The 27,135-nt window shown below is 46.3% G+C and overlaps 3 protein-coding genes across 3 annotated transcripts in view; all 3 read left to right on the top strand.

Annotated features, from left to right (window-relative positions):
• Positions 1-216, top strand: part of LOC116411048 (octapeptide-repeat protein T2-like) — a 2,186-nt gene extending 1,970 nt beyond the window's left edge. Inside the window, exon 2 of the mRNA XM_031902822.1 lies at positions 6-216. Coding sequence (XP_031758682.1) covers positions 6-216 — 211 coding nt within the window. The remainder of the gene's footprint in view (positions 1-5) is intronic.
• Positions 217-851: 635 nt separating this feature from the next.
• Positions 852-1,581, top strand: LOC116411047 (octapeptide-repeat protein T2-like; the record flags this gene model as incomplete). The annotated part of the gene is given in 2 exon segments (XM_031902821.1): positions 852-1,113; positions 1,163-1,581. Coding segments are annotated over 2 exon segments (681 nt in total), but the record flags the coding sequence as incomplete, so codon positions are not given.
• Positions 1,582-18,925: 17,344 nt separating this feature from the next.
• On the top strand, positions 18,926-26,267 carry LOC100495994. Its single transcript, XM_004920128.4, has 2 exons — positions 18,926-19,062; positions 23,772-26,267. Exon 2 carries the CDS (start codon positions 23,787-23,789, stop codon positions 26,145-26,147), a length of 2,361 nt encoding a protein of 786 aa, XP_004920185.2. The 5' UTR covers positions 18,926-19,062; positions 23,772-23,786; the 3' UTR covers positions 26,148-26,267.
• The last annotated feature ends 868 nt before the right edge of the window (positions 26,268-27,135 follow it).

Below are 27,135 nucleotides of genomic sequence, written 5' to 3'. Positions count from 1 at the left end.
TGAAGGGAGAGAGGGGGCATGAAAGAAGAGGGCAGAGACGAGAGAGAAGAGGGTCGGCAAGAGAAGAGAGGGCAGAAGAAGAAGGAGGCAGAGCCAGAGAACGAGAGAGAGGAGGGCAGAGAGAGAGAGAGAGAGCAGAGAGAGAGAAGAGTAGAGAGAGAGATCGAGAGAGAGGGAAGGAGAAGAGGGGCAGAGAAGAGAAGAGCGAGAGAATAGCAGATGGAGAGGAGAGGGGCAGAGAGCGAGCAGAGAGGGCAGAGAGAAGGAGAGGCAAGAGAAGAAGGGCAAGAGAAGAAGAGAGGGCCGAAGCAGAGAGAGAGAGAAAGGCAGAGAGAGCAGAGGCAGAGGCAGAGAGAGAGAGGCCAGGGAGAGATGAGAGAGAGTGCAGAGAGAGAGAGAACGGGCAGAGAGAGAGAGAGGCAGAAGAAGAGAGAGAGAGGCAGAAGAGACTGAGAGAGGGGAGAGCAGAGAGAGAGAGAGAGGCCAGAGGAGGAGAGGGCAGAGGAGAGAGAAAGAGAGCAGCGGCAGAGAAGGAGAGAGACGAGACGAGAGAGAGGAGAGAGAGAGAGCCAGAGAGAGAGAGAGAGAGAGAGGAGAGGGGGAGAGAGAGAGAGAGGGCAGAGAGAGAGAGAGAAGAAGGGGCAGAAGAGAGGACAGAGAGAGAGAGGGCAGAGGAGGCAGAGAGAGAGAAGGAGGCAGAGATGAGAGAGGAGAGAGGGGCAGAGAGAAGAACACGAAGGCAAGAGAGAGAGCGGCAGAGAGAGGAGAGAGAGAGAAGAGTGGCAGAAGCAGAGAGAGGGCAGAGAGAGAGAGGGCAGAGAGAGAGCAGAGAAGAGAAGGAGAGAGAGGGCATGAGAGAGAGGGGCAGAAGAGGCAGAGAGGAGAGAAGAGGGCAAGAAGAAGAGGAGAGCAGAGAGAGAGGGCAGAGAGAGAGAGAGAGGGGCAGAGAGAGAGAGGGCAGAGAGAGAAGAGGGCAGAGAGAGAGAGAGAGAGCAGACAGAGAGAGACGAAGGGCGGAGCAGAAGAGAGGCAGAGAGAGGGGCAGAGAGAGAGAGAGAGGGGCAGAGAGAGGCAGATGAGATGAGAGCAGGCAGAGAGAGAGAGAGAGAGAGGGCAGAGAGAGAGAGGGCAGAGAGAGAGGGACAGAGAGAGACAAGAGAAGAGGGCAGAGAAAGAGGCAGAGAGAGGGGCAGAGAGAGAGAGAGGCAAGAGAGGCAGAGAGAAGGGGCAGAGAGAGGGCAGAGAGAGAGAGAGAGGGGAGAGAGAAGAGAGGCAGAAGAGAGAGAGGGCAGAGACGAAGAGAGGGAGATAGAGAGAGGCAGAGAGAGAGGAGGGGCAGAGAAGAGAGGGCAGAGACAGAGAAGAAGAGGGGCAGAGAGAGAGAGAGGGCAGAAGAGAGAAGAGAGAGGCAGAGAGAGAGAGAGACAGACAGAGAGAGAGAGATGGCAGAGAGAGAGAGAGGCAGACAGAGAGAGACGAGAGGAGGAGGAGAGAGAGAGAGAGAGAAGGGCAGAGAGAGAGAGAGAGAGGGCGGCAGGGAGGGGAGAAGAAGAGAGAGAGAGAGGGCAGAGAGAGAGAGAGCAAGAGAAGAGTCAGAGACAGAGAGAGAGAGAGGCATGGAGAGAGAGGCCAGAGAGAAGAGAGCAGAGGAGAGAGGGCAGATGAGAGAGAGAGAGGGAGGAGAGAGAGGAAGAGGGGCAGAGGAAGAACGAGAGGGCCGAGAGAGAGGGCAGAGAGAGAGGAGCAGAGAGAGAGAAGGGCAGAGAGGCAGAGAGAGGCAGAGAAGCAGAGAGGAGAGCAAGAAGAGAGAGGGCAAGAGAGGGCAGAGAGAGAGAGAAGAGGACCAGAGAGAGAGAGGGCAGAGGAGAGAGAAGCAAGAGAAAGGGCCAAGAAGAGAGAGGGCACGAGAGAGAGAGAGGGAAGAGAGAGAAGAGGGCAGAGAGAGAGAAGAGGAGAGAGAGAGAGGCGGCAGAGAGAGAGAGAGAGAGAGAGCGAGACAAGAGAAAGAGAAGGGGCAGAGCAGAGAGAGAGAAGAGGGCAGAGAGAGAGAGAGGAGAGCACGAGAGAGAGAGAGAGAGAGAGGGGCAGAGAGAGAGAGAGAGCAAGAGAGGGGCAAAAAGAAGAGGAGAAGAGAGGAGGCAAGAGAGGAAGAGCGCAGAGAGAGAGAAGAGAGGCAGAGCAGAGAAGGAGAGAGAGAGAGAGGGCAGAGAGAGAAGCAGAGAGAGAGAGGCAGAGAGAGAGGGGCAGGAGAGAGAGAGAGGCAAGGAGAGAGAGGCAAGAGAGAGAGGAGAGAGAGAGGCAGGAGAGAGATGGAGAGAAGAAGAAAGCAGGAGAGAGGAAAGAGGGGCAGAGAGAAGAGAGAAGGCAGAGAGAGGGGCAGAGAGAGAGAGCAGAGAAGAGAGAAGAGAGGGCAGAGAGAGAGAGAGGCAGAGAAGAGAGGCAGACAGAGAGAGAGGCAGAAAGAAAAGAGGCCAGAGAGAGAAGAGAGGGCAAGAGCAGAGAAGGGCAGAGAGAGAGCAGAGAGGAGAGAGAGAGAGGGCAGAGGAGAGGAGAAGAGAGGACAGAGAAGAGAAGAAGAGAAGAGAGAGCAGAGAGAGAGAGAGGGCAGAGAGAGAGAAGAGGCAGAGAGAGAGAAAGAGAAGGGAGAGAAGGGAGAGAGTGGCAGAGAGAGAGAAGAGAGAGAGGGCAGAGAGAGAGAGGGGCAGAGAAAAGAGAAGAGGGGCCAGAGAGAGAGAGAGAGGCAGAAGGAGAGAAGAGAGAGGGGCAGAGAGGAAGAGAGGCAGGAGCAGAGACGAAAGAGAGAGGCAGAGAGAAGAGAGAGAGAGAGAGAGAGATGAGAGAGAGAAGAGGGAGAGAGGAGAGAGAGAGAGAGAGAGAGGGCGGAGAGAGAGAGAGAGAGGGGCGAGAGAAGGAGAAGAGAGAGGAGAGATGAGAGAAGAGGGGCGAGAGAGAGAGAGAGAGAGAGAGAGAGAGAGAGAGGGCGGAGAGAGAGAGAAGAGAGAGAGAGGCAGACAGAGAGAGACGAGAGAGAGAGGCAGAGAGAGAGAAGTAGGGCGAGAGAGAGAGAGAGAGAGAGCAGAGAGAGAGAGAGAGAGGGCAGAGAGAGAGATGAGAGGAGCAGAGAAGAGAGAGAGAGGGGCAAAGAGAGAGAGAGAGACAGAGAGAGAGAGAAGAGAGAGAGAGAGAGAGGGCGCAGAGAAGAGAGGAGAGAGAGGGGAGGCAGAGAGAGAGAGAGAGAGAGAGGGGCAGAGAGAGAGAGGAGAGAGGGCAGAGAGAGAGAGAGAGAGAGCAAAGAGAGAGAGAGGCAGAGGAGAGAGAAGAGAGAAGGGCAGAGAGGAGAGAAGAGAGAGAGAGGGCAGAGAGAGAGAGAGAGAGAGGGGGCCAGAGAGAGAGAGAGAGAGAGGGCAGAAGAGAGAGAGAGAGAGAGGTTATAAGGAATGACAGTTACACATGGGTGATGCTATAGGGGCACCTTCTCTGCTTATTCCCCTAATGGCTGCACACATTGTTAGCGGGGTGCATGGGGAATCCGTACCGACCCGCGGTTCTACTGGGCTCACTCCATCTCTTACTATAGGCACTAGCGAAAAACAAGTTGGCATTACACACCGGAACCTGTTGCCATGGATACAATAAGACCATATCCCCAAACCTGAGGCAACGACTGACCTGCTAGCGGAACCCCGCGCTGCGTTCCAAGGCCTCCTCCTTGACGCATTCTAGTTTGATCAGCCAATCCGCTTCCAGGAATTACCCGGAATTCGAGTGTTAATCCCAACAGAGACTTGGAACGCATGTGGTGCTAAGGCGAGGAGCGGGTAGTTGTGGGGAGTTAATCCGGGCAGGGTGGGGTGGAAGCGCTGCCCGGGTGGGTTTGGGCGTGAGGGTCGGTCCGGCTGTACTCACCACTGCTGCTCTCATTTTACCTCACGATTAAACCCTTTAGCTGCACATAGAGAAGGGAAATTCAGGTCTGTAAGCGCTTTTCATTTGCCAAAATCACTTGCAGTTATATTCATTCACTTCTACCAATTTGCCATAATTACATGCAATACTTTTATCACAGTTAATTACAGGTATGGGATCCCTTATCCAGAAACCCATTATCCAGAAAGCTCCGAATTACGGAAAGCCCGTCTCCCATAGGCTCCATTTTAATCAAGTCATTCAGATTTTTTAAAACTGATTCCCTTTTTCTCTGTAATAATAAAACAGTACCTGTACTTGATCCCAACTAAGATATAATTACCCCTTATTGGGGCAGAACAGCCCTATTGGGTTTATTTCCATGGTTAAATGATTCCCTTTTCTCTTAATAATAAAACAGTACCTGTACTTGATCCCAACTAAGATATAATTAACCCCTTATTGGGGCAGAAACAGCCCTATTGGGTTTATTCATGGTTTAAATGATTCCCTTTTCTCTGTAATAATTAAAAACAGTACCTGTACTTGATCCCAACTAAGATATAATTACCCCTTATTGGGCAGAACAACCCTATTGGGTTTTATTCATGGTTAAATGATTCCCTTTTCTCCTGTAATAATAAAACAGTACCTGACTTTGATCCCAACTAAGATATAATTACCCCTTATTGGGGCAGAACAGCCCTATTGGGTTTATTTATGGTTAAATGATTCCCTTTTCTTGTAATAATAAAACAGTACCTGTACTTGATCCCAACTAAGATATAATTACCCTTATTGGGCAGAAAAGCCCTAATTGGGTTTATTCATGGTTAAATGATCCCTTTTCTCTGTATAATAAAACAGTACCTGTACATTGATCCCAACTAAATATAATTACCCCTTATTGGGCAGAAACAGCCCTATTGGGTTTATTCATGGTTAAATGATTCCCTTTTCTCTTAATAATAAAACAGTACTGTACTTGATCCAACTAAATTATAATTACCCCTTATTGGCAGAAACAGCCCTATGGGTTTATTTCATGGTTAAATGATTCCCTTTTCTCTGTAATAATAAAACAGTACCTGTACTTGATCCAACTAAGATATAATTACCCCTTATTGGGCAGAACAGCCCTATGGGTTATTTCATGGTTAAATGATCCCTTTTCTCTGTAATAATAAAACAGTACCTGTACTTGATCCCAACTAAGATATAATTACCCCTTATTGGGGCAGAACAGCCCTATTGGGTTTATTTAATGTTAAATGAATTCCCTTTTCTCGTTAATAATAAAACAGTACCTGTACTTATCCCAACTAAAGATATAATTACCCCTTATTGGGGCAGGAACAAGCCCTATTGGTTTATTTAATGTTAAATGATTCCCTTTCTCTGTAATAATAAAACAGTTCCTACTTGATCCCAACTAAGATATAATTACCCCTTATTGGGGCAGAACAGCCCTATTGGGTTTATTTCATGGTTAAATGATTCCCTTTTCTCTGTAATAAATAAAACAGTACCTGTACTTGTTCCCAACTAAGATATAATTACCCCTTATTGGGCAGAACAGCCCTATTGGTTTATAAATATTTATTGGTTTTTCAGTAGATTTAAGTATGGAGATCCAAATTACGGAAAAGCATCCTTATCCGGAATACCCTTGGTCCCGAGCATTCTGATAAACGGGTCCCATACCCTGTAGTTTAATTTTATAACAATATTCATTAGTTTGTTTATGACCATTTAATAAAGATAACTTATAGAGATATAAAACTGTATATTTTTATTTAGATTTATTTTAATTGTAGATAAATTTCGTTTTTTACTCTTGTTTGTGTGGGGTTTAGCATAAAAAATAATTCCCATTGCTTATTTATAGCTCCAGGCAGATGTCTCTTAAAGAACAGTAACACCAAAAAAATGAAAGTGTATAAAAGTAACTAAAATATAATGTGCTGCTGCCTGCACTGTACAGCTGGGTGTTTGCTACAGAAACCCTACTATAGTTTATATAAAAATACCCCGCTGTGTAGCCCCGGGGGCAGCCATTCCTGCACCGTTACAGCTGGGGTGTTGCTACAGAAACCCTACTATAGTTTATATAAATACCCCGCTGTGTAGCCCGGAGTATTTATAAAACTATAGTAGGGTTTCTGTAGCAAAACACCCCAGCTGTACCAGTGCAGGAATGGCTGCCCCCGGGGCTACACAGCGGAGGTATTTATATAAACTATAGTAGGGTTTCTTAGCAAACACCCCAGCTGTACCAGTGCAGGAAATGGCTGCCCCCGGGGCTACACAGCGGTATTTATATAAACTATAGTAGGGTTTCTGTAGCAAACACCCCAACTGTACCAGTGCAGGAATGGCTGCCCCCGGGGCTACACAGCGCGGGTATTTATATAAACTATAGTAGGTTCTGTAGCAAACACCCCAGCTGTACCAGTGCAGGAACGGCTGCCCCCGGCTACACAGCGGGGTATTTATATAAACTATAGTAGGGTTTCTTGTAGCAAACACCCCAGCTGTACCAGTGCAGGGAATGGCTGCCCCCGGGCTACCAGCGGGGTATTTATATAAACTATAGTAGGGTTTCGTAGCAAACACCCCAGCTGTACCGTGCAGGAATGGCTGCGCCCGGCGCTGGGGCTACACAGCAGGGTATTATATATAAAATAGTAGGTTACTGTAGCAAACACCCCAGCTGTACCAGTGCAGGAATGGCTGCCCCCGAGGGCTACACAGCGGGGTATTTATATAAACTATTAGTAGGGTTTCTGTAGCAAACACCCCAGCTGTACCAGTGCAGGAATGGCTGCCCCCGGGGCTACACAGCGGGGATTTATATAAACTATAGTAGGGTTTCTGTAGCAAACACCCCAACTAGTACCAGTGCAGGAATGGCTGCCCCCGGGGCTACACAGCGGGGTGTATTTATATAAACTATAGTAGGGTTTCTGTAGCAAACACCCCAGCTGTACCAGTGCAGGAACGGCTGCCCCCGGGGCTACACAGCGGGGTATTTATATAAACTATTAGTTAGGGTTTCTGTAGCAAACACCCCAGCTGTACCAGTGCAGGAATGGTTGCCCCCGGGGCTACACAGCGGGGTATTTATATAAACTATAGTAGGGTTTCTGTAGCAAACACCCAGCTGTACCGGTGCAGGAATGGCTGCCCCCGGGGCTACACAGCAGAGTGGTATTTATATAAACTATAGTAGGGTTACTGTAGCAAACACCCCAGCTGTACCAGTGCAGGAATGGCTGCCCCCGGGGCTACACAGCGGGGTATTATATAAACTATAGTAGGGTTTCTTAGCAAAACACCCCAGCTGTACCAGTGCAGAATGGGCTGCCCCCGGGGGCTACACAGCGGGGTATTTATATAAAACTATAGTAGGGTTTCTGTAGCAAACACCCCAGCTGTACCAGTGCAGGAACGGCTGCCCCCGGGCTACACAGCGGGGTATTTATATAAACTATAGTAGGGTTTTCTGTAGCAAACACCCCAGCTGTACCAGTGCAGGAATGGTCCCCCGGGCTACACAGCGGGTATTTATATAAAACTATAGTAGGGTTTCTGTAGCAAACACCCCAGCTGTACCAGTGCAGGAATGGCTGCCCCCGGGGCTACACAGCGGGGTATTTATATAAACTATTATAAGGTTTCTGTAGCAAAACACCCCACTGTACCAGTGCAGGAAACGGCTGCCCCCGGGGCTACACAGCGGGGGTATTTATATAAAACTATAGTAGGGTTTCTGTAGCAAACACCCCAGCTGTACCAGTGCAGGAATGGCTGCCCCCGGGGCTACACCAGCGGGGTATTTATATAAAACTATAGTAGGGTTTCGTGTAGCAAACACCCCAGCTGTACCGGTGCAGGAATGGTCTGCCCCCGGGCTACACAGCGGGTATTTATATAAACTATAGTAGGGTTTCTGTAGCAAACACCCCAACTGTACCAGTGCAGGAATGGCTGCCCCCGGGGCTACACAGCGGGGTATTTATATAAAACTATAGTAGGGTTTCTGTAGCAAACACCCCAGCTGTACCAGTGCAGGAATGGCTGCCCCCGGGGCTACACAGCGGTATTTTATATAAACTATAGTAGGTTTCTGTAGCAAAACACCCCAGCGTACCGGTGCAGGAATGGCTGCCCCCGGCTACCACAGCGGGTATTTATATAGAAGGCACCTGAGCAAAATCTGCCTTCAGGGCTGAATCGCAGAAGGAGGTAGAAATCCTATTATTTCTACCTCCTTATCTGCTGTTTCAGCCCTGAACATTAGTGTGGATTGGAATGATGTTTCGTGCAACTGATGGTCGCACGAAAGATCAAAAATCCACATGTGTGGCCGCCACCTAATTCAGGGAGACAAGTGTCTCCAATCTGAAATGATAGTTCATAAAGAATTTTTTTTGTAACGTTATCTAATGACATAGCTCTATTATTTGGGTGGTCCAATTTATTATATATATATATATATATATATATATATATATATATATATATAATTTTTTTTTCTCCCCACTATTGATAAGCTGAGTAAACCATATTTATTTTACCTTTCTTGTAACAATACTACCCACTGTTATTTTTCTGTATGAAATCTTGTTGCTGTGTAATTATTTATGATAAAAAAATTCATCTATAAATTGATACATAGGCAGCCCCTGGATAAAAAGTTTTATGTTCGCTATGTCTTATAATATCTCTGTTACATATTTTTGTTTTTCCAGACTCATTTTAAAAAATGCCTAATTGCATAGTACTGCGGGTTCACACCCAAAACTCACAAAAAGACAAATATCCAGATGTCAGTTTACATTATTTTCCAAACGACCTCAATGCAATAACGAATGGCTGAGACAAAACTGCGCAGTATGGTGAGAATTTGGAATCCGTAGCTAACGAAATTCATCAATCGGCAAAAACAGGAAGACACAGAATTTGTTCTGTCCATTTCACAGAAGATTCGTTTGTCGCCAAACGTTCAAAAATAATGCTAAAAGCGAATGCTGTTCCCACAATTTTTGATATTCAGGCCACTCCAGTTTCGGTAACCGCAATGGAATCTTAAATCCTTCCAAAGTCACAAGAGAAGAAGAGTAGAGGATCATATTCCTTCCACCTGCTCACACGATTGTGCGTATTGTCAAACATTTTTATGACTTGTTGCAACCCAAACTGAAGAAAAGATCTACGTTGATGCAAATACCACATCCATGGAATATGCAGCTTGGTATTCATTAAAGCCAGTGGTTCTGATAATCCACAGCTCGCTATAGGAGTACAGACAGGAGACGATTCAGATGCCAGCCGAACCTTGGCGAATCCAAAAAGATCATGGCTATCCCGTCGCGTTTCCACGTCATAAAATGTATGTTGATATAGATAAACCTAATCCAACTGTACCGGTAAGACCCATACAAACAGTGCAGAATCTAATTTGGAGGGAGAATATGAATTGTTTGAAACTTACTGACAGTCAGCTAAAGCAGTATCCAGGGCAGTGGAGCCCCAGTATAAAAGAAGAAAAGGACACGTCTATTTATGAACCAGAGGAAAGCGTTGGTTTTACAGAAGCTGATTCAACGTTTACTGAAAAAAAAAGATGAAATTCTTCAGCGCAGTTTTATAGTATTTGAAAACTACTGGTACCAACTATTTTATCTAGTAAAATGTCAACATAGTGCTAACTCGCCATGCCACGCACCAATATTTGGAATTGAAAAAAAAATTAAATGGAAACTATGTAAAGTCAAGTTAACATGTCTTTCCGGACATTGCTCTTGATATGGAACTCTCAGCCAATAGCAGGACAGGTATCTATTGGAAAATGTATCAGTAGCCTGTGCCATTTTACTGAGTGGATCACCCTTACAAAAGTGAAGGAAATGTTTCAGCTATTGTCTATCCCATTCTTTTCTCATGCTGCATATGCACCTATCAGAAACAATATATATTCCCCGCAATTGATTTGGCATGGATCAAGGAACAAGAATTATTTGAAACAGGATCTTGCGGATAAAGCCGTTTTTTGGCTGGCGACGGCCAATTGGATAGTCCCGGCCATAGTGCAAATACTGAACCTATACCATGATGGACATTACGACCAAAAAAATTGTGGATTTCACTATAGAGCAAGTTTGTCCTGGAAAAACTTCAGGGCAAACGGAAACAATTGCTTTTGCAAAATGTCTATTCCGCTTGGAAAAAAAAGGTATAGACATTAAAGTTTGTGCAACTGATAGACACAGTAGTATTAGAAAATCATGCAAACTAAATCTGACACCATCAACCACCCAATTGGATGTATGGCACATTTGTAAAGTCTGGTAAAGAAGCTTAGGCCGCCAAGTAAACGAAGAAAATGCAAAGATATAGCCCACTGGATAGGGCCAATCACCAAGCACTTGTGGTGGTGTTCCCAAACATGCGACCGGAACGTAGAAAATCTTCTAGATAAATGCGATCGCTGCTCTATCATATCGCCAAAACAAACACACGTTTCCAAATCTCAAAACATATAAAAAAATGCCAAACACAGAAAGAAATACAGCTGGGGAAATAAGAGAAAAAAAATGGATAACTCCATTTCTCATCCGGCTTATTGCACTTTAGTGGCGATTCTAACCGACAAACTACTGATTAGAGACATTTGCCAAACTGAGAAATTCTGCCATACGGGGGATCTGGAGAACTTCCGCAGTAAAGTGCTGAAATACTGGCCGGAGAGAATTGATTTTACATTAGATTCCATGTACGCTGAGGACAATGCTGGCGGCGCTGTCACATACAAAAACGTGAATCGCCGCAGGCTAGCGCTCGTTGTAGCAAAATATCGGAACTCCCTGTTGGAGAAGAAAACATTTCAAATAGTCTTTCCTAAACATAAACAAAAATGGGTAGCCAAACCTATTATTGAAGAATGGGTGATTGCGTCTGGTTTGACATTATTTCTGATGCAGGCAAAAATTTGAAAGGGGAGATTGTTCCCCGTATTGGGAATCTCATAGGCAAGCATTACGGGAAATATTGCATCCAAAACAAGCCCGGGAAAACCTGTTGTTGCTAGCACAATACTCACTTCAATAATGTGACAGTTGTTGGGGTAAATTACATAGCAAGTGATATGGAGCCAAAACAAATGTAGAATTGTAAAACTTGTGATTATACCAGGTATATGGGATCCCTATCCGGAAAGCTCCCAATTTACGGAAGCCTTCTCCCATAGCTCCATTTAATCAAATAATATAAAATTTTAAAAAACTGATTTCCTTTTCTCTGTAGTAATAAAACAGTTACCTTTAATTGATCCCCAACTTAAAAGGTCACCATTACATGGTGCGCCGATATAGGCCCTTGGACCGATTCGGGCAAGCTTATCGGCCGCCCGTGTAGGGGCAGAAATTGCAGGGGCCTGCCTACGGATATCTGGCTTGTAAATGGCCAGATACGATTGGCCAGGTTAGGAAAAATCTGTCGGATCAGGACCTTCGGCTCGTTGATGCGGTCCCCGAAACCGACTGCCCCATGCCACCAATATTAATCGAGTTTGCCCCGAGAGCCAAAACGATCGAATTTATAGCCACACGCGCCCTAAATCGGCCAACCCGTTAGGTGGGAGTATCGGGAAATCCGCTGGCTTACGACCCTCGCCAAGCAAGCGGATCTCAAAGGTATGGGAACCTAAGATACAAATTAATCCTTATTGGATGCAAAACAATCCTATGGGCGTTAATTAATGTTTATTCTTTTTAGTAGGACTAAGTTTGGCAAACCAAATTACGGAAAATCCCTTATCCGCGAATACCCTTGGTCCCAGCAATCGGAAATGGGTCCTATACCGCTTAATAATTGGTTGTATAGAATGTTCATTTTGTTATCGAACGAAGTCACTAAAAATCAACCTTAAAAATTACTTCTTACATTTATTATTTTCCAATCAGCTGACACTATGTCCTGTGCCAAAAAAATAGTTTTGTCACGTGAAAAGTTCATTCATAACAAAAATCACCAAAAAAAAATATTTTTTAACAACAATTTTTTATTTTTTAAATAAAAATATTTTCATTAAAATAATAAAAAAATCTTTGTTTTAATTATTTACAATAAATATATAAGATATTAAAAAGAAAATCATATAAATTATTAAATAACTTAACATTTGCAGTTATAATAATTTTCCACTAATAAAATATCCCCAGGCTGGTAGAAAGCCCCTATTTTGCGTTGTGGTGGGGAAAGAGCTGCCCGATGGCCGTCACCGCCAACAGCGCTATCACTTTCCGTTGTCCCAGACCCACAATACCCGCCAGCGTTGAGAAAAAGAGTATTATAATGTAAATAATAATTATAATTATGAAAAAAACCAAACCAAAAAAAATGTTAATTAAACAGCCTTATTGGGTTTCTTTTTACTGTTTTGTCCATGTTAAATGGGCGATCCGCTCGTTCTGGATCTAGGATATCTCTTAAATCCATTGCACTCGACAATACATTGATTCGTCTTCGGGAATCAGGCGTTAAATGGCGGCTCCTCGTTGCAAACAAACACATCCCATCACTGTCGGCATCGGAGAACAATTGAACACAGACACCAGTTGGTTCCTGCCAAGCTTGATCCTCCTTCTTGTTTTTTGGCTCTCAATGACTTCCTCCTCACTGTGTCCACGCTTTTTCTTTTTCTCTGCCCTTCTCCAATTTCTCTTCACTCTCTGGGTGACAGTGACTTTACTTGCATGCGTTAGAATCAGTTGTAAGCAATCGCGCCTCTAGACTGCCGATTCTAGCGTCCGATAATTCCATCCTTAGGCCAGGTAGGAACCTATGGCTCAGGAGCCAATGTAGCTCTTTTTAAAAAACGGGGGTTGTTGGCCTGACTTGGCGGATAGAAGACGTTGTACTAAGCCTTATTAGAGCGCAGACATGCCCTTCTCTCAATCCGGCATCCTTACCACGTGCACTTTAACCAGGAACAGAGGACATTGAGCAAAACCTGTGGACAGTTCACGCTTGAATGAAAATAAAATTGGCCAATTATGGTCGTTGGGCTACAAAGAGAGCCAAAACTTGCTAAGTAGCCCTCTAGTTATTTACCACTAACAAGCCCATATATGAACAGCTTAAAATGACACCCACCCTACCCTTTAGCCCCCCAGCACCGCGGGCTTGAACTGGCCTGAAGCCGCATTTTCCTCAACAGGCAGCCGGCAAATCGAGAGCCCCGGGCTTCGGCCTAGCTTCCCATCAGCCATTGTATGGCTTCACGGAATACATTTAAAATATTGTGTTTATGGCTCACTCAGCCAAAAAGGTTCCCAACTCCTGCCTAGACCGATTCGGCAAGCTAATTCGAGCCCGTGTATGGGCACTACGATGGCCCCTGCCCGACCGATAAATCTGCTGAAAATCGGCCAGATCTCGACTCGGCACAGTTTAGAAAATCTAGGCGGATCTGGGGACGCATTGGCTCGTTCATAAGGGCCCCCGACTTGTTCTTTCCCTATTTACCCGTCATTGATAATTTGGATTGTTGGCCCCAGGGCCAAACGATCGAATTAGCCTGGATTCTCCCCAATATCGCCCACCGTAGTGGGGATATCGGAGGAAAGATTCCGCTCCCCTGGCAATCGCCCGTGTATGGGCGACCTTTAGAAAAGTCAGAATGTGAGAGAGAATGACGGTTAGGGTAAGTGGCCCTTAGGGTGCGGGCTTCGGTAGCCACAGCCCACGTGTGAGCGAGCAGAACATCACTGGAATTCTGGGGGGATAAATTCGATTGCACTTTATTAAGCACCTTCTGCTTGTGAATAACCCCCAATAGAAACTGGCATTGCCAGCATGAGCATCACATAGCAACCAGCAGTAATGTCCTGATGGCCTGGGTGTGTCAACCGCCTGTGCTGACTATATGTTTAGGCCCCTATCTGTGCTTGTATTATTATAACCATTTCAAGCCCCTTGGCCTTCAGTGTTTGTTTTCTTTTAACCATTGGGACCCCTGGAGGGGCCACCCAGATATGTTGTTGTTATATGGCGGGCCCTGGGTACAGGCTGACTCTACCGTGCGCAGGTTTCCTTTATTTAGTCGGGGGGGGGGAGTCATGGCTTACGTCTGTTATAGTCCGTTTCCACTTCACTCGCCGACTATAGGCTCAGCCGCTGGCACCCCACCTCTCTGGTTCTGTAGCCACATGGAGTCTCACACGGGGAAAACCATTCAGCTGCCCGGAGTGGTGGGAAGTGCTTCCAGCACGCAACCCATGGCCGACCATATTAAAGTCCTCACGGGAAGAGAGCCGTATCTCTGCCCGCAGTGAGGGAAAGCTCAGAACAAAACACTCTCTGCTCACAGGAAATCCAGGGCGCAAAAGCTCCCACTTGTAGTAGTGTGGGATGCCCACCCCTGGGGGAAAAAGGCTGAGTTGCCGGTTATGTGGTCGACAGATGCTTTGCTGAAGAGCCAAGATAAGGGGCACATTTGAAACCGCAAGAGACCATGTCCCTAATTCCCACGATACAGCAGGAGAATTAGGTTAATTCAGGCTAATCTGCGTTTGTTACCTGCGGTAATCGCGCAGCCCCGGCCTCTTTGCTTGTGTAAGATACAGCGCCAGTTGCCCCCCCAGTTGGCCATGATGAGGAATACATTTTGGGGGATGTCCACTGGGAAATAAAACAACACAGAGGCTTGGCAGAGAGAATAATATAAAATTTATATAACAAGCCAATAGCAATTCTGACCCGCCTAGCACCATCCTTACGAATGTCCCAGTCCACACATTAACTCCAACATGAAGGCCCTGGACCCACTTAGCACCGCTCCCATGAATGTCCCAGTCCCAATGTAACTCCGCACATGGGTCTGTGACCCACTACAGCCCCTTACGAATGCCCAGCCCACACATAACTCCAACATGAGAGGCCGACCCCCTCTAGCACCGTCCCAATCGATATGTCCCAGTCCCACACGTAACTCCGAAGCCATGGGGGGTCTGAACCCACTAAGCACCGTCCATGAAGTTGTCCAGTCCCACACGTAAACTCCGACATGGGGTTTGAGCCCACGGACACCGTCCCATGAAATGTCCCACGACTCCCAACACGTAACTCCGACATGGGGGTCTGACCACTAGCACTTCCCATTGAAGTCCCAGTCCTCACAGTAACCCACATGGGGTCTGACCAGCTAGGCACCATCCCACGCGTAACCCGACATGGGGTTGACCCGCTAGCACCGTCCACAAATGCCCAGTCCCCACACCGTTAACTCCGACATGGGGTCTGACCCACTAGCACCATCCCACGAATGGTTCCCAGTCCCACACGTAACTCTCGACAGGGTCTGACCCACTGAGCACCATCACCACGAATGTCCATCCCACACGTAACTTCCGACATGGGGTCTGGACCACTAGCACCATTCCCTACCGAATGTCCCAGTGCCACACGTAACTCCGTACATGGGTTTCTGACTCCCACTAGCACGCGTTCCCATGAATGTCCCAGCTTCCCAATCACGTAACTTCGACATGGGTCGACCACTTTAGCACCGTCCCAGAAGTCCCAGTCCCACACGTAACTCCGACTAGTGGGGGTCTGACCCACTAGCCACCATTCCCATAAATTCCAGTCCCACACGTAACTCCGAACATGGGGTCTGACCTCTGCGTAGCACCATCCCACGCGTTAACTCCGACATGGGGTCTTGACCTCACTAGCACCATCCATGATGTCCCAGTCCCACACTATATCTCTCAATTGGGTCTGGTCGCACTTAGCACCATCCACGCGTAACTCCGTACATGGGGTCTCGGCCATTGAAATATTCAACGAGTATGGTTTTACGCATCTGTCCCTACCCACATTATGGGCCTTCCATCTTTGCCCACAGGAGGCACCCCTACTGCCCGCCTACATCGCCGCGCTCCCATTTACCCCTTGTATTCGATATGGTATCTGACAGGGGTATATTAGCTAAGCACTGTGCCAGGCTAGGGGCAAGTTAAAAGCCAACAACCAATGTCTGGAAAAGTCACATTTGCCCTTCAATTAGGAGGCAATTCCTACCCATTACCAGCGCGGTTGCTGTCTCTTTCCTTTCTCCCAGGAGCAACAGTTGGGCTTTGCTTTTACTGCTGAGAAGAAGAAGAAGCTTACACCTTGGCGTGGGTTCTGAAGATGCGGCTATTGAGTTCACTTGAGAACCAGAACCTTTGCCGCACTCAGAGCAATTGGAATGGAGAGAGAGAGAGGGGCAGAGAGAGAGAGAGGAGGCAGAGAGAGAGGAGAGAGAAGAGGGGCAGAGAGAGAGAGGAGAGAGGGCGGCAGAGAGAGGAGAGAGAGAGAGAGAGAGGAGAGGCAGAGAGAGCAGAAGAGAAGAGTCAGGAGGGGGCGGGGCAGCGAGAGAGAGAGAGAGAGGAGAGAGGAGGAGAGAAGAGAGAGGGGGCAGGAGAGACGAGAGAGGGAGGAGAGGAGAGAGGGCAGAGAAGAGAGAGAGGAGAGGAGGAAAAAGAGGGCAGAGGAAGGAGACGAGAGGGGGCGAGAGAGGGGCAGAGAGAGAAGAGAGAGAGGAGGCCCCCAGAGACAGGCAGAGAGAGAGGGGCAGAGAGAGAGAGAGAGAGAGAGAGAGAGAGGGCAGAGAGAGAGAGAGCGAGAGGGGCCAGAGAGAGAGGCAGAGAGAGGAGCAGAGACGAGGAGAGGGGGAGAGAGCGAGGAAGAGGGCAGAGAGAGGGGCAGAGAAGAGGGGCAGAGAGAGAGAGAGAGAGGGCGCAGAGAGAGGGCAGAGAGAGCAGAGAGAGAGGGGCAGAGAGAGAAGAGGGCAGAGAGAGAAGAGGAGAGGGCAGAGAGAGGAGAGAGGGGCAGAGAGAGAGAGGGGCAGAGAGAGAGAAAGAGGGGGCGGGAAGAGAAGAGAGAGAGGAGGACAGAAGAGAGGGAGAGAGAGAGAGACGGCAGAGGGGCAGAGAGAGGAGGGGCAGAAGAGAGAGAGAGAGAGAGGGGCAGAGAGAGAGAGAAGAGAGAGGGCGAGAGAGAGAGAGAGAGAGAGGGCAGAGAGACGAGAAGAGGCAGAGAGAGAGAGAGAGAGAGAGGGCGAGGGGAGGGCAGAGAGAGAGAGGAAGATGAGAGAGAGAAGGGCCAGAAATAAGAGACAGAGAGGAGAGAGAGAGGGGGCAGAGAGAGAGAGAAGAGAGGGGGCAGAGAGAGAGAGAGAGAGAGGGGCAGAGAGAGAGCAGAGAGGAGAGAGAGGGGCAGAGGAGAGAAGAGGAGAGAGAGGGCAGAGAGAGAAGGGGCAGAGACAGAGAGAGGAGAGGGGCAGAGGAAGAGAGGGGAAATGGAGAGAGGAGAGAGAGGAGCAGAGAGAGAGAGGGGCAGAGAGATAGGAGAGAAGGGCAGAGAGAGAGGGGGCAGAGAGAGGGGCCAGAGAGAGAGAGAGAGGCGAGAGAGAGAGGGGCAGAGAGAGAAGAGAGAGGGCAGAGAGAGAGAGGGCAGGAGGAGAGAGAGGGGCAGAGAGAGAGAGAGAGGGGCAGAGAGAGAGAGCGGGCAGAGACGGAGAGAGAGAGAGGGGCAGAGAGAGAGAGAGAGGGCAGAGAGAGAAGAGGGGCAGAAGAGAGAGAGAAGAGAGACGAGAGAGAGAGAGAGGGCAGAGAGGGAAGAGGAAGAGAGAGGGCAAGAGAGAGAGAGAGAGAGAGGGCAGAGAGAGAGAGGAGAGGGCAGAGAGAGAGAGAGAGAGAGAGAGGGGCAGAGAGAGAGAGAAGAGAGAGAGGAGGCAGAGGAGAGAGAGAAGAGGGGCAGAGAGAGGAGAGAGAGAGAGGGGCAGAGAGAGAGAGGGCAGAGAGAAGAGAGAGAGAGGCAGAGAGGAAGAGAGAGAGAGCAGGCAGAAGAGAGAGAGAGAAGAGAGGGCAGAGAGGAGAGAGAGAGAGAGGGGCGAGAGAGAGAGAGAGAGGCAGAGAGAGAGGAAGAGAGGAGAGGGGCGAGAGAGAGAGGGAGGGGCAGAGGAGGAAAGAGAGAGAGAGAGAGGGGGCAGAGAGAGAGAGAGAGGGGCAGAGAGAGAGAGAGAGAGAGGGGAGGAGGCAGAGAGAGAGAGAGAGAGAGAGAGAGTGGGCAGGAGAAGAGGAGAGAGAGAGAGGGGCGGCAGAGAGAGAGAGAGAGAGAGGGCAGAGAGAGAGATGAGAGAGGAGGCAGAGAGAGAGAGAGAGAGAGAGGGGCAGAGAGAGAGAGAGAGAGGGGCAGAGAGAGAGAGAGAGAGAGAGAGAGAGGGAGAGAGGGCAGGAGAGAGAAGAGAGAAGACGAGGAGGCAGAGAGAGAGAGAGAGAGAGAGAGAGGGGCAGAGAGAGAGAGAGAGAGAGGGCAGAGAGAGAGAGGAGAGAGGGGCGAGAGAGAGAGAGAGAGGGCAGAACGAGAGGAGAGAGAGGAGAGGGGCAGAGAGAGAGAGAGAGATGGAGAGGGGCCAGGAGAGGACGCAGAGAGACGAGAGATGACATAGGGGCAAGACGACATGAGAAGAGAGAGAGGGGCCAGAGAGAAGAGAGGACGAGAGGGGGACGATGGACAGAGGAGCACGGCAGAGAGAGAGAGAGAGAGAGGGGTTTAGTAGGAATGACAGTTACACATGGGTGATGGCTATAGGGGGCACCTTCTCTGCTTATTCCCCTAATGGCTGCACACATTGTAGCGGGGGTGCATGGGGAATCGGTACCGACCCGCGGTTCTACTGGGCTCACTCCATCTCTTACTATAGGCACTAGCGAATAACAAGTTGCATTACACACCGGAACCTGTTGCCATGGATACAATAAGACCGATATCCCCAAACCTGAGGCACCGACTGACCTGCTAGCGGAACCCCGGCGCTGCGTTCCAAGCCTCCTCCTTGACGCGATTCTAGTTGATCAGCCAATCCGCTTCCAGGAATTACCCGGAAGTCTGAGTGTTAATCCCACAGAGAGGCTTGGAACGCATGTGGTGCTAAGGCGAGGAGCGGGTAGTTGTGGGGGAGTTAATGCGGGCAGGGGTGGGGTGGGAAGCCGCTGGCCCGGGTGGGTTTGGGCGGTGAGGTCGGTCCGGCTGTACTCACACTGCTGCTCTCATTTTACCTCACGATTAACCCTTTAGCTGCACATAGAGAAGGAAATTCAGGTCTGTAAGCGCTTTTCATTTGCCAAAATCACTGCAGTTATATTCATTCACTTCTACCAATTTGCCATAATTACATGCAATACTTTTATTCACAGTTAATTACAGGTATGGGATCCCTTATCCAGAAACCCATTATCCAGAAAGCTCCGAATTACGGAAAGCCCGTCTCCCATAGGCTCCATTTTAATCAAGTCATTCAGATTTTTTAAACTGATTCCCTTTTCTCTGTAATAATAAAACAGTACCTGTACTTGATCCCAACTAAGATATAATTACCCCTTATTGGGGCAGAACAGCCCTATTGGGTTTATTTCATGGTTAAATGATTCCCTTTTCTCTGTAATAATAAAACAGTACCTGTACTTGATCCCAACTAAGATATAATTACCCCTTATTGGGGCAGAACAGCCCTATTGGGTTTATTTCATGGTTAAATGATTCCCTTTTCTCTGTAATAATAAAACAGTACCTGTACTTGATCCCAACTAAGATATAATTACCCCTTATTGGGGGCAGAACAACCCTATTGGGTTTATTTCATGGTTAAATGATTCCCTTTTCTCTGTAATAATAAAACAGTACCTGTACTTGATCCCAACTAAGATATAATTACCCCTTATTGGGGCAGAACAGCCCTATTGGGTTTATTTCATGGTTAAATGATTCCCTTTTCTCTGTAATAATAAAACAGTACCTGTACTTGATCCCAACTAAGATATAATTACCCCTTATTGGGGCAGAACAGCCCTATTGGGTTTATTTCATGGTTAAATGATTCCCTTTTCTCTGTAATAATAAAACAGTACCTGTACTTGATCCCAACTAAGATATAATTACCCCTTATTGGGGGCAGAACAGCCCTATTGGGTTTATTTCATGGTTAAATGATTCCCTTTTCTCTGTAATAATAAAACAGTACCTGTACTTGATCCCAACTAAGATATAATTACCCCTTATTGGGGCAGAACAGCCCTATTGGGTTTATTTCATGGTTAAATGATTCCCTTTTCTCTGTAATAATAAAACAGTACCTGTACTTGATCCCAACTAAGATATAATTACCCCTTATGGGGCAGAACAGCCCTATTGGGTTTATTTCATGGTTAAATGATTCCCTTTTCTCTGTAATAATAAAACAGTACCTGTACTTGATCCCAACTAAGATATAATTACCCCTTATTGGGGCAGAACAGCCCTATTGGGTTATTTAATGGTTAAATGATTCCCTTTTCTCTGTAATAATAAAACAGTACCTGTACTTGATCCCAACTAAGATATAATTACCCCTTATTGGGGCAGAACAGCCCTATTGGGTTTATTTAATGGTTAAATGATTCCCTTTTCTCTGTAATAATAAAACAGTTCCTGTACTTGATCCCAACTAAGATATAATTACCCCTTATTGGGGGCAGAACAGCCCTATTGGGTTTATTTCATGGTTAAATGATTCCCTTTTCTCTGTAATAATAAAACAGTACCTGTACTTGATCCCAACTAAGATATAATTACCCCTTATTGGGGCAGAACAGCCCTATTGGGTTTAATAAATATTTTATTGGTTTTTCAGTAGATTTAAGGTATGGAGATCCAAATTACGGAAAGATCCCTTATCCGGAATACCCTTGGTCCCGAGCATTCTGGATAACGGGTCCCATACCTGTAGTTAATTTTTTTATTAACAATATTCATTAGTTTGTTTATGACCATTTTAATAAAGATAACTTATAGAGATATAAACTGTATATTTTTATTTAGATTTATTTTAATTGTAAGATAAATTTCGTTTTTACTCTTGTTTGTGTGGGGTTTAGCATAAAAATAATTCCCATTGCTTATTTATAGCTCCAGGCAGAGTGTCTCTTAAAGGAACAGTAACACCAAAAAATGAAAGTGTATAAAAGTAACTAAAATATAATGTGCTGCTGCCTGCACTGGTACAGCTGGGGTGTTTGCTACAGAAACCCTACTATAGTTTATATAAATACCCCGCTGTGTAGCCCCGGGGGCAGCCATTCCTGCACCGGTACAGCTGGGGTGTTTGCTACAGAAACCCTACTATAGTTTATATAAATACCCCGCTGTGTAGCCCCGGAGTATTTATATAAACTATAGTAGGGTTTCTGTAGCAAACACCCCAGCTGTACCAGTGCAGGAATGGCTGCCCCCGGGGCTACACAGCGGGGTATTTATATAAACTATAGTAGGGTTTCTGTAGCAAACACCCCAGCTGTACCAGTGCAGGAATGGCTGCCCCCGGGGCTACACAGCGGGGTATTTATATAAACTATAGTAGGGTTTCTGTAGCAAACACCCCAACTGTACCAGTGCAGGAATGGCTGCCCCCGGGGCTACACAGCGGGGGTATTTATATAAACTATAGTAGGGTTTCTGTAGCAAACACCCCAGCTGTACCAGTGCAGGAACGGCTGCCCCCGGGGCTACACAGCGGGGTATTTATATAAACTATAGTAGGGTTTCTGTAGCAAACACCCCAGCTGTACCAGTGCAGGAATGGCTGCCCCCGGGGCTACACAGCGGGGTATTTATATAAACTATAGTAGGGTTTCTGTAGCAAACACCCCAGCTGTACCGGTGCAGGAATGGCTGCCCCCGGGGCTACACAGCAGGGTATTTATATAAACTATAGTAGGGTTACTGTAGCAAACACCCCAGCTGTACCAGTGCAGGAATGGCTGCCCCCGGGGCTACACAGCGGGGTATTTATATAAACTATAGTAGGGTTTCTGTAGCAAACACCCCAGCTGTACCAGTGCAGGAATGGCTGCCCCCGGGGCTACACAGCGGGGTATTTATATAAACTATAGTAGGGTTTCTGTAGCAAACACCCCAACTGTACCAGTGCAGGAATGGCTGCCCCCGGGGCTACACAGCGGGGTATTTATATAAACTATAGTAGGGTTTCTGTAGCAAACACCCCAGCTGTACCAGTGCAGGAACGGCTGCCCCCGGGGCTACACAGCGGGGGTATTTATATAAACTATAGTAGGGTTTCTGTAGCAAACACCCCAGCTGTACCAGTGCAGGAATGGCTGCCCCCGGGGCTACACAGCGGGGTATTTATATAAACTATAGTAGGGTTTCTGTAGCAAACACCCCAGCTGTACCGGTGCAGGAATGGCTGCCCCCGGGGCTACACAGCAGGGTATTTATATAAACTATAGTAGGGTTACTGTAGCAAACACCCCAGCTGTACCAGTGCAGGAATGGCTGCCCCCGGGGCTACACAGCGGGGGTATTTATATAAACTATAGTAGGGTTTCTGTAGCAAACACCCCAGCTGTACCAGTGCAGGAATGGCTGCCCCCGGGGCTACACAGCGGGGGTATTTATATAAACTATAGTAGGGTTTCTGTAGCAAACACCCCAGCTGTACCAGTGCAGGAACGGCTGCCCCCGGGGCTACACAGCGGGGTATTTATATAAACTATAGTAGGGTTTCTGTAGCAAACACCCCAGCTGTACCAGTGCAGGAATGGCTGCCCCCGGGGCTACACAGCGGGGTATTTATATAAACTATAGTAGGGTTTCTGTAGCAAACACCCCAGCTGTACCAGTGCAGGAATGGCTGCCCCCGGGGCTACACAGCGGGGTATTTATATAAACTATAGTAGGGTTTCTGTAGCAAACACCCCAGCTGTACCAGTGCAGGAACGGCTGCCCCCGGGGCTACACAGCGGGGTATTTATATAAACTATAGTAGGGTTTCTGTAGCAAACACCCCAGCTGTACCAGTGCAGGAATGGCTGCCCCCGGGGCTACACAGCGGGGTATTTATATAAACTATAGTAGGGTTTCTGTAGCAAACACCCCAGCTGTACCGGTGCAGGAATGGCTGCCCCCGGGGCTACACAGCGGGGTATTTATATAAACTATAGTAGGGTTTCTGTAGCAAACACCCCAACTGTACCAGTGCAGGAATGGCTGCCCCCGGGGCTACACAGCGGGGTATTTATATAAACTATAGTAGGGTTTCTGTAGCAAACACCCCAGCTGTACCAGTGCAGGAATGGCTGCCCCCGGGGCTACACAGCGGGGTATTTATATAAACTATAGTAGGGTTTCTGTAGCAAACACCCCAGCTGTACCGGTGCAGGAATGGCTGCCCCCGGGGCTACACAGCGGGGTATTTATATAGAAGGCACCTGAGCAAAATCTGCCTTCAGGGCTGAATCGGCAGAAGGAGGTAGAAATCCTATTATTTCTACCTCCTTATCTGCTGTTTCAGCCCTGAACATTAGTGGTGGATTGGAATGATGTTTCGTGCAACTGATGGTCGCACGAAAGATCAAAAATCGCCACATGTGTGGCCGCCACCTTAATTCAGGGAGACAATGTGTCTCCAATCTGAAATGATAGTTCATAAAGAATTTTTTTTTGTAACGTTATCTAATGACATAGCTCTATTATTTTGGGTGGTCAATTTATATATATATATATATATATATATATATATATATATATATATATAATTTTTTTTTCTCCCCACTATTGATAAGCTGAGTAACCATATTTATTTTACCTTCTTGTAACAATACTACACTGTTATTTTCTGTATGAAATCTTGTTGCTGTGTAATTATTTATGATAAAAAAATTCATCTATAAATTGATACATAGGCAGCCCCTGGATAAAAGTTTTATGTTCGCTATGTCTTATAATATCTCTGTTACATATTTTTGTTTTTCCAGACTCATTTTTAAAAAATGCCTAATTGCATAGTACGCGGGTGTCCACACAAAACTGCACAAAAAGACAAATATCCAGATGTCAGTTTACATTATTTTCCAAACGACCTCAATGCAATAACGAATTGGCTGAGACAAACTGCGCAGTATGGTGAGAATTTGGAATCCGTAGCTAACGAAATTCATCAATCGGCAAAAACAGGAAGACACAGAATTTGTTCTGTCCATTTCACAGAAGATTCGTTTGTCGCCAAACGTTCAAAAATAATGCTAAAAGCGAATGCTGTTCCCACAATTTTTGATATTCAGGCCACTCCAGTTTCGGTAACCGCAATGGAATCTAAATCCTTCCAAAGTCACAAGAGAAGAAGAGTAGAGGATCATATTCCTTCCACCTCTCACACGATTGTGCGTATTGTCAAACATTTTATGACTGTTGCAACCCAAACTGAAGAAAAGATCTACGTTGATGCAAGTACCACATCCATGGATATGCAGCTTGGTATTCATAAAGCCAGTGGTTCTGATAATCCACAGCTCGCTATAGGAGTACAGACAGGAGACGATTCAGTGCCAGCCGAACCTTGGCGAATCCAAAAAGATCATGGCTATCCCGTCGCGTTTTCCACGTCCATAAAATGTATGTTGGATATAGATAAACCTAATCCAACTGTACCGGGTAAGACCATACAAACAGTGCAAGAATCTAATTTGGAGGGAGAATATGAATTGTTTGAACTTACTGACAGTCAGCTAAGCAGTATCCAGGCAGTGGAGCCCAGTATAAAAGAAGAAAAGGACACGTCTATTTATGAACCAGAGGAAAGCGTTGGTTTTACAGAAGCTGATTCAACGTTTACTGAAAAAAAAGATGAAATTCTTCAGCGCAGTTTTATAGTATTTGAAGAACTACTGGACCAACTATTTTATCTAGTAAAATGTCAACATAGTGCTAACTCGCCATGCCACGCACCAATAGTTGGAATTGAAAAAAAATTAAATGGAACTATGGTAGAAGTCAAGTTAACATGTCTTTCCGGACATTGCTCTTTGATATGGAACTCTCAGCCAATAGCAGGACAGGTATCTATTGGAAATGTATCAGTAGCCTGTGCCATTTTACTGAGTGGATCACCCTTTACAAAAGTGAAGGAAATGTTTCAGCTATTGTCTATCCCATTCTTTTCTCATGCTGCATATTGCACCTATCAGAAACAATATATATTCCCCGCAATTGATTTGGCATGGATCAAGGAACAAGAATTATTGAAACAGGATCTTGCGGATAAAGCCGTTGTTTTGGCTGGCGACGGCCAATTGGATAGTCCCGGCCATAGTGCAAAATACTGTACCTATACCATGATGGACATTACGACCAAAAAAATTGTGGATTTCACTATAGAGCAAGTTTGTCCTGGAAAAACTTCAGGGCAAACGGAAACAATTGCTTTTGCAAAATGTCTATTCCGCTTGGAAAAAAAAGGAGTAGACATTAAAGTGTTGGCAACTGATAGACACAGTAGTATTAGAAAATTCATGCAAACTAAATCTGACACCATCAACCACCAATTGGATGTATGGCACATTTGTAAAGGTCTGGTAAAGAAGCTTAGGGCCGCAAGTAAACGAAGAAAATGCAAAGATATAGCCCACTGGATAGGGCCAATCACCAAGCACTTGTGGTGGTGTTCCCAAACATGCGACCGGAACGTAGAAAATCTTCTAGATAAATGGCGATCGCTGCTCTATCATATCGCCAACAAACACACGTTTCCAAATCTCAAAACATATAAAAAATGCCAACACAGAAAAATGACAGCTGGGGAAATAAGAGAAAAAAAATGGATAACTCCATCTCATCCGGCTTATTGCACTTTAGTGGCGATTCTAACCGACAAACTACTGATTAGAGACATTTGCCAAACTGAGAAATTCTGCCATACGGGGGATCTGGAGAACTTCCGCAGTAAAGTGCTGAAATACTGGCCGGAGAGAATTGATTTTACATTAGATTCCATGTACGCGAGGACAATGCTGGCGGCGCTGTCACATAACAAAAACGTGAATCGGCCGCAGGCTAGCGCTCGTTGTAGCAAAATATCGGAACTCCCTGTTGGAGAGAAAACATTTCAAATAGTCTTTCCTAAACATAACAAAGAATGGGTAGCCAAACCTATTATTGAAGAAGTGGGTGATTGGCGTCTGTTTGACATTATTTCTGATGCAGGCAAAATATTGAAAGGGGAGATTGTTCCCCGTTGGGAATCTCATAGCAAGGGATTAGCGGGAAATATTGCATCCAAAAACAGCCCTGAGAAACCTGTTGTTGTAGCACAATACTCACTCAATAATGTGACAGTTGTTTGGGGTAATACATAGCAAGGTGATATGGAGCCAAACAAATGTTAGAATGTAAAACTTGTGATTATACAGGTATGGGATCCCTTATCCGGAAAGCTCCCAATTACGGAAAGCCTGTCTCCCATAGACTCCATTTTAATCAAATAATATAAAATTTTAAAACTGATTTCCTTTTTCTCTGTAGTAATAAAACAGTACCTTGTAATTGATCCCAACTTAAGGTCCCCATACATGGTGCCGATATGGGTCCCTTGGACCGATTCGGCAGCTTATCGGCCCGTGTAGGGGCAGAAATGAGGGGCCTGCCTGACGGATATCTGGCTTGAAATTGGCCAGATATCGATTGGCCAGGTTAGAAAATTCTGTCGGATCAGGGACCTTATCGGCTCGTTGATGCGGTCCCCGAACCGACTGCCCCATTGCCACCAATATAATTCGATTGTTTGGCCCCGAGGCCAAACGATCGAATTAGCCTACACGCTGCCCAATATCGCCAACCCGTAGGTGGGGATATCGGGTGAAGATCCGCTGGCTTGGCGACCTCGCCAAGCAAGCGGATCTCAAAGTGTATGGGAACCTTAAGATACAAATAATCCTTATTGGATGCAAAACAATCCTATGGGGTTTAATTAATGTTTTATTCATTTTTTAGTAGACTTAAGGTTTGGAGAACCAAATTACGGAAAGATCCCTTATCCGGAATACCCTTGGTCCCGAGCAATCTGGATAATGGGTCCTATACCTGTATAATTTGGTTGTATAGAATGTTCATTTTGTTATCGAACGAATGTCACTTAAAAAATCAACCTTAAAAATACTTCTTACATTTATTATTTCAATCAGTGACACTATGTCTGCAAAAAATAGTTTTGTCACGTGTAAAAAGTGTCATCATACAAAAATCACCAAAAAAAAATATTTTTTAACACAATTTTTTTATTTTTTAAATAAAATATTTTCAATAAAATAATAAAAAAAATCTTTGTTTTAATTTATTTAAATAAAT

The sequence above is a fragment of the Xenopus tropicalis genome, chromosome 5, assembly GCF_000004195.4.
Source record: "Xenopus tropicalis strain Nigerian chromosome 5, UCB_Xtro_10.0, whole genome shotgun sequence".
NCBI lineage: Eukaryota > Metazoa > Chordata > Amphibia > Anura > Pipidae > Xenopus > Xenopus tropicalis.
The sequence above is the reverse complement of the archived record's forward strand: the minus strand, read 5'-3'. Positions and strand labels throughout refer to the sequence as shown.